The sequence below is a fragment of the Schistosoma mansoni genome (assembly GCF_000237925.1).
Source record: "Schistosoma mansoni, WGS project CABG00000000 data, supercontig 0656, strain Puerto Rico, whole genome shotgun sequence".
In the NCBI taxonomy this organism is placed as follows: domain Eukaryota; kingdom Metazoa; phylum Platyhelminthes; class Trematoda; order Strigeidida; family Schistosomatidae; genus Schistosoma; species Schistosoma mansoni.
Window position 1 is genome coordinate 1,168 of NW_017386388.1, and position 8,148 is coordinate 9,315.

Here is an 8,148-nt window from a genome sequence, read left to right on the forward strand (position 1 = left end):
GAGTTTTATATAAGGAAAGTTAAAATTATTCGATAAATTTTTTGCCTTAAAATAATGATTTTGTTTATTTATAAGATATCATCAGCTTGTAGACATATCTGATGGTTGACATTGTAGTATCTTTATAGTTTCAATTATAAGTAAACCATATATCTTGGTTCATATTCATATTTATTGATAACCAAACCACATAACTTATTTTGCAAATTCACTTGTTGTTGTTGTTTACTTGTATCTTTCCATTGTTATTTTGGACTGCAATTGATCAGTCTCTTTTGTTGGAGCGAACGGTACTGGGTTTGAGTTCCAAAGTGAACATCAACTCTGAGATGCAGGTACATCCAACTGACGAGTCCCAAATAGGACGAAACGCTCGTCCTGGATTCCACTGCTAGCCACTATCCATCTTTGCTTATTATTTTGCTAATGTTAACAAACATTCTGGAATGTAATTGTCTTTATTATCACTGTTCAGTTTACCAAGTCTTTAGTTTCACTGTGTTCATTCTTTTAAAAATTCAATTAGAAATTTATAGACAATGAGAATTGTATAGTTTGTTCGTTGTATCTTGTGAAATATTCATTTTGGAACAAATCAGGCCATTTATTTATTGATACATGTGAAAAGAATGATATTCCTTCTCTTGATAATGAATGTTAACTTTTAGATATATTTCAGTATCATTTTACTTTATTGTTTAAACATAAACCTGTCAAAAACATAATTAACTTTATTTTTCTGATGATATTGTAGACAAATCATTTAAGAGATTTTGGTATGACTGCAGCACAGATAAATAAGTCAAATAAACTAAAAGGAAGGTAATTATTGTCATATTATTACTCTCTATTTTTTTATTCAGAAAATATTCTACAATTCGTTTTAAGAAACATAGTAGCGAAGGAAATGCAATTCAAAATCAATTTAATACAAATAAGGTCTTGAGTAAAACTATTCGACAACAGAACGATGTTCCGATAGATCGATTCGTTGAAACAAAAATGTGTAATGAACAGAACATGGGGAAACCTATTAAAGGTTCTTCAACGTTTAGTAGTTGTTTATTCTGTTTATATTTAACATAGACTATCCACTTAGATTCTTGTCATATGAACCACAACAGGCATGTGCATTGTTTCAATTCACCGTTTGAAACACTTGAGAAGAACAAACATGTGAAAGATGTCAGTGAGTAAATTATCAATTTTCTAAATTTTATATTTCAAAAGGTTGAAATTAATTTTTCCGTTCCAAATTTGAAAGAAATCCTTATAACACTCCGATGTAAATAATTATGTGTTAACAATATGTGGTTTTAGCCTACAAAGTTTCATTTGGAAAGGAGACTTGAGAAGAGTAATCCACTTTTGGATATTTTAAGCACGATTTTGGGATCATCTGCATGATCGTTAAAAATATCAAGGCACCGGACAACGGTGCTCAATCATTTCAGGATTATGAAAATCATCTAATATGATCTTTTTATTCTATTTAAGTTGAAAATGTGAACCACTAGATTCTAACTCAATGGTAGTAAAGTGGATTTTAGGTTAAATCCATGTGAAGCTTTACTCTTACCAGTTGTTTTATTGTGCATACAATTACAAATATGTTTCAGTAAAACAACTAACTGTTATTTATTTATTTATATTACTTCCCATAATTATGTTATTCTCAGACAATGTAAATCAATCTTGTCTATTAAAACGTTATGAAATGCGAAAAAATGAGTAAGTGACAAAATGATAAATTTGTAATGTTTTTAATTTGTTTCTATTTATTACTGAACATTACTTGTTAATTTGAACTTTAGTGTATAAGCTTATTTCTATTTGAACTAATTCAATATTGATGTTGCTCAAGCCAACAACGAATGTTTTACGGTCGAATCATTCAACCTGAGGTACATAACACAAAGAAATGTGTCTAAGATACTAAATCTAACTGATTTGTATTCTTGATAGATAACCTCTTCACCGTATAAAAGACACGATATTTCACTTCATGAAGTATCGAAATTTCAAAACTCGTACAGTTCAATTTCTAGAGGTTAAGCGCAACACTGATAGGTCCTTGGTTCGAATCTCGTGAGGCGGGATAGTGGCTGCGCACTACTGAGGTGTCCTACAATAAGAGGAAACTGCCGTCCGGTGCTTCCAGGCTTTCCATGGTGGTCTAGCTTCAATGGACTTATGAATTCAACTATAAAAAATCATTAAAATCTCCACAAAACCCCTTCTGATCAAGTTCATAATTATTCAAACTTTTGATTGGTGGAACATATGATTAAAATATCCCAATATTTAGCTTGTTGAGCATTATGACTAAATATTAGTCCATTTTTATTTTCACTCCATTGAAATTGTTTGCTGTTATAAATGAATGCCTAATGTCTATAAACCCAACAAACAGAGGAACATCATAGTTACTATCATTTAAGAACAATCAACTTATTGCATTTGTGATTATTTTTACCATTTAAAATATGAAAATTCTTTTCTTTGATTGGTTAACTGTGAAATATGATGTCAAATATCTTTTAATTTTAGTTGAAACTAAAGATATTACCGTTTTCGAGTGGTATTGTGAATTATGAATTCACCAATAATTGCTTTTAAAAGTCCTTAATTAACATTTTTCGTTTCTTTCTGAAAATAATAATTTGTATAAGGTAATTTTGCTGAAAGAATAGTAACAAATTAGAATGTGACTAGAAGGTACTGATGAATATGTCAAGGTAAAAACATACTTTATTTCATGACTTATTAGTATTTATTGTCATATCGTCTAGTATTTAATGCCGATCAAATTGCTTTCTGACCAAAAGTCAGAGTCGCTTAAAACATAAGCCTATATACAATGTTAGATATGGGTCGTTAATGGATTCTGTCAATCAAGCAATCTAGATTCGGAGATAACTGGCGATTTCTTCTGAACCTATTTATAAGATATTGGTCACAGAAATTCTGTACTAAGAACTGTATTGTGAAATAAATCCCTTTGGAACTTCATATTCTTTTTATTAATTACAACTTATAACAGTTTAATTTATTAATTTGAACTGTTTAATTCAAAGTAACAAGCAATTTATAGTTCAAGACTCATCGATATTTAACTGAAGATAATACTTGAAAATGTAGATGTACAAGCCATGGAATTTCATAGAAAACATTTGAATATATGTAAACGCTTAATGTTGCTTATATCATTATACAAAAGAATATAGGTTATCCTGTATTAATAATCTTTACTGAACTTCGATCAATCTTTGACGACCGATGTGCATCCTATGCTGATTGCCTAGAGTTTTACTAATGTTTGCATAGCTGGTGGATTTTTGACTGACTGTGAAGTTCCATTCTCGACTCGTTTTCTACATGTCTGCATCCGAGTCCTGATGTTCCGTGGAAATCGCGTTTGTGGCCAGAATTGGAAGATGCTGGGTCCGAGTACCTAGGTGGACATTGGCTATGTGATTCACCTTCATACAGATGATGAGTCCTGAATAGGGCGAAACGTGTGCCCTGGATTTTACTGCTATCTATAAATCGATCAACTATATATTTTATGTTACAATATTTAACCATCTCAATGTGTTGTATACAACTAAAAGATGTTTGTTGAGGGGATTCAATATTCTATTCTAGTCCAAACAAACAAATCTGAAAAGAAAATCAATACAGGTGCAGGTGTAATGTTAACCTTCATTAAAATCCGTTAATTTAATAATACTACTGTTTTACAAGATAGTAATGACAACATAATATGCGATCATTGGCTTAATATGGTAGCATTATTGCGATAAACCAAATGAATAAAACCATTTACGAAGATAGATTATTTTTACCTTTGACAGTATATCGCTCTATACTCAGCTGATCAATCACTTGTCACCACCTGATTGTTACAAAATTTCGTAAAAATTTATTCTAAACTGGATTATTGACGATAATACTATCGTTAAAATATTATAAAAATCAATTAATTACTATGATTATTTTGTATTTCATCAATAATAATTAACTATTTCAAGTAAAAGCAAATCTGATTTATCATCACTCATCTCTAGTGTGAGCCTATATCAATTAAAAAGTGTATTTATTCCTTTATCCCTATAATTATTTTGGGATTTAGATGAGTGTAAAATGTCTTTACTTATCGTGACGCTCTCTCCATTGAGATGAGTTTCAGTAAAATACATATAAATATAATGATTAAAATATGCAATTTGTAAACGTTTACCAAGTAAAAATTAGTTTTCATCACAGATAGACATCAGCTGTAACTTCGTTGAGAACTAGCGAATGTTGGCCACCGTTTTGGCTACAACTAAGGATTTCCTTGAAAGTAACCAGCCACGAATCTAAAAGGATTATAATACAGGATATTCGAATCATTTGTTCAGTAAGATACTCCCAAATTAATGGTTCCAATTTCAATCAGTAGAGTTACTTCTGCTTTCTTAAACAGTTTTATGCAGTTTACATGGTTACTCTGTTTGGGAAATTACTGATTTTTTGCATTCCCCCGAACCTGTTGAAAGTAAATGAAAACGCACTTATCTAAAATGAAGAAAAATTTCATTATTTTATATAACCCTTCCAACATTTTTCTGTCGTCTATAATAAAGTAGAAAGCCCTTTTAAAAAGGCTTTCATCATATAATTGCATATCTTGTATCAATGTATAAGTATATATTATCTTTACTTAATTTTAGTATTCGTAATGGTGAAAATGAGAAACTTGACAGAAATATATCCTCAACTACTTGAATATTAACCATATATTCATAAACATTATAACACGGTGACATTTAATTAGTAATAAGTCATTATTATATTTTAATAGAGTGACACGAAATGATACGAAACAAAATAATGGTAACAGTAATGGTTGGGCAACATCTATAGGTTGTGAACAACAGCGAAAAAAGTATAATACTAGTAGTGTAACAATCCATTATGAAATCCAAAACATTGACATTTTGGTCGCATCAATAAAAAAGATATTATGGGAAATAAGTTGAAAGTTGAACTACTCCAGGAAATATGAAAACATTCAAAAATGAAAGACATTTCAAACATATAAGTAAATAGGATGAAACTAAAAATAAAAGCCTTCGATTTAATCGCATACACTCATACGATATGTATCTTACAAGTGCTAATTTTGAGCTTCATGAAATTACACTTACTGTTAAACTACCGGAACCGACCAACTTTGGTCGGTGACATGATCCTATTTACCTCATACTGTTGGTCAGTTCTGAAGCTGAATAAAAACTTTATTTCATAAGGAAATAGTAATTTATAAAACTTTGTTACATTGCAAATTGTTCTGCTTAAAACGTTACTTCATAAATTGAACACATTATTCAATTTGATCTTATGTATGAGACTTTTTCATTTTTAAATGTAAAAGTCTTTAAGTTGCATGTTAAAGTTCAATGTATTTTACCAACTTACTTCTAGATGTTCATTTAAAAGGCTGAAAAATCTCTGGAAACAACAATTTGATCAATTCATTCTGCCTGTTCCAACAAGACGTAATATCGATACAAATAGAACTAAATATACGGGAAAATCTACTATCACCACGCAGAAAAAAGAAACCCATGAAATGTCGCCTCATGTAACGCAAATTTTAAACCATCAATCTGGAGAGATTAGTCAACATTTAAGCTCTTCCAAATCACACAGCTCCTTATGCTCTTCGAAATGTGAAGTTAGAAGCTATCAAGATTATGGTGAAAACTTCCTGAAAAATTTTGAAGATAAGTATACATTTGGTGGTTCATCAAATTTAACTGGATCAACGATTTATCTATATTGTTCAACATGTAGTCAGATTTTCACATGTAGAAACATTGATGATTTAAAACAACTGAATTTGATTGAATCTGACTCATTTTCATCTACTTACTACTTAACCTCTGAAGACGAAGATATCGGTAAGTCATGAAAAAGAAAGTTGTTGAATATCATGATATCTAAACAATAACTATTGAATGGAATGTCTGAATTAAAAAGTTAAACTGGCTGTCAATAAATTTCAAGAATTCTTAGTTGCATCTGATAGACCAACAGTGATAATTTAGAAAGCAAAGTTTTTTTCCTTAGAAATTTCATGAACGTGAATTTTAACATGGTGTACTTCTATTTGCATCCCATCTAAAAAATTAACTGATTTTTTCAATGTCTTGATGGCTATTTAAAACGTGATATGAAAGCTAGACATGTTTGACTGATATTTAGTAAATATGATTGTTAAGATATACAATCATAGTTCATTTAAAAGAAAGTAACAGAGTCCATAGGGTTCTCAATTTTATAGAATGAGTTAGTAGTTAGGACCACTTGACATTATTTTACTATTTTTCAAATTAGCTACATAATTTCATCAAAATAAATTACAATTTCACCAAGACGATAAATGTAAATAAAAACCATTCATAATTAGAGTCAATCAAAAACTGTTTAATATTTTGATGGTTGAAAGCATGAGTCAATTGAAGCTAGACCACCAATAAAAACCTAGAAGCACTGCACGGCTGTTTCGTCCTAACATAGGACTCCTCAGTAGTGCGCATCCACGATCCCTTCTCGCGAGATTCGAACCCAGGACCTACCGCTCTTGCACCAGAGCACTTAACCTCTAGACCACTGAGACTGCATCCGATGGTGTTAATGTCCAGTTTCAACCAATCCACGAAGTTGAGCAGCTGTTCACCAATTGTCTTCAGTGAGTTTCTATCTCGCAACAGACGTGGTTGAACTCCACTGGTCACTGCTTATCACCATAACTCCAGGAAGTACCTCTTGAAGTCAGTCACTAGTGAGCAAATGATTATTATTATTATCAGAAGGGATTTTCCTTGGTGGTCTAGCTTCAGCTGAGTCATGCTTTCAAACTTAGAAAATACTGAAATCCCCACAAAACCCATTCTATAAAATATGTTTGAAAGTTCACGAATAATTTAATTGTCTATGAACTAAACGACTGACATATTATAATTTGATCTCAAAGATGTGAATACATTTTTCGGGATTTTTAAACACACACACAATTCATTCACTGAATGTATAATTCAAAATGATATTTTAACAGTTTTACATAAATTGAGTCATTCATTAAAATAGCCAGCATAGAGTTAAGAAATGAGCGCTTGTTCACATTTCTGTCATCCAAGTTTATATTTTCTCATTTGAATGTTCATATTAAGTTGGGATTTTTATATCTGGTTTTGTTTTATTTTTTATTTCATAGAAAATGAATTTGCGTACGAAGAATCATTTCTATCATCCTGGGAATATATGAACCCATCATATGAATGGATTAAATCTTCTCGTCCTGTTTCTGCACCACCAATATTGACTTCTTCATCAAGAAAATCAGTACAACAGTTAAAACAATAAAATAATTCTAACCAATGACTTTCAATTCCAGTTCAGATTCCGCTAACTTACGAAATGTTTCTGTTTTAAAATTCAGTTTCACGCAAACCAATTTAGTTTTTACTTTATATAGTCTATAATCCATTATATAAAGGATAAATTATGCATACAGAATGAACTAAAAAATATAATGTTATTTTGAGTAATGTAGACGCAAAACTGTATAAGTCACAATTCTATCAACCATTAACAAGGATAACTATAGCATGCTATGAAAAACGAGACATTTTATTCTTTAAGATATTATTTAAAAAATGTCATTTCATATGAAGTTTGTTTTACATTAGCACCAATCAATTATAATGTGAGTCTACATGACTTGAATGGCTACAAACAGTATGTTGTTATTCAAAGATGGGTTTTGTGATAACATTTAAATAGGTTGGACAAAAGTGAACCCGGTTTAGCTGTCTTTTGTGAACCAGGATATTTCAAGCAAAATTAGATCTGAAGAAACATGATCATTATAACTACCGTTGATAATATATGTAGAGTGAAACAAGAAGCTCGTTGTGTTATTGTTATTTAAATTAACGTACAAAAACCATATTGAAACAACTGATTGCTGTCATTTACCAGTAATTAAATTAAAGACAATTTGATAAAATCTTATTAATAACTGATTCGATAAGTAACATTCAGTGACTGTTAGGAATTCTTGTTCATGGAACTGTCATCCAGCCTAGCATTCGA

The 8,148-nt window shown here is 30.6% G+C and overlaps 1 protein-coding gene across 1 annotated transcript; it reads left to right on the forward strand.

Annotated features, from left to right (window-relative positions):
* Positions 1-778: 778 nt before the first annotated feature.
* Smp_129940 (hypothetical protein) lies at positions 779-7,416 on the forward strand (the record flags this gene model as incomplete). Its single annotated transcript, XM_018792148.1, has 5 exons — positions 779-822; positions 864-1,039; positions 1,680-1,731; positions 5,473-5,951; positions 7,268-7,416. The coding sequence occupies 5 exons, from the start codon at positions 779-781 to the stop codon at positions 7,414-7,416; spliced, it is 900 nt and encodes a 299-aa protein (XP_018644133.1).
* Positions 7,417-8,148: the final 732 nt, after the last annotated feature.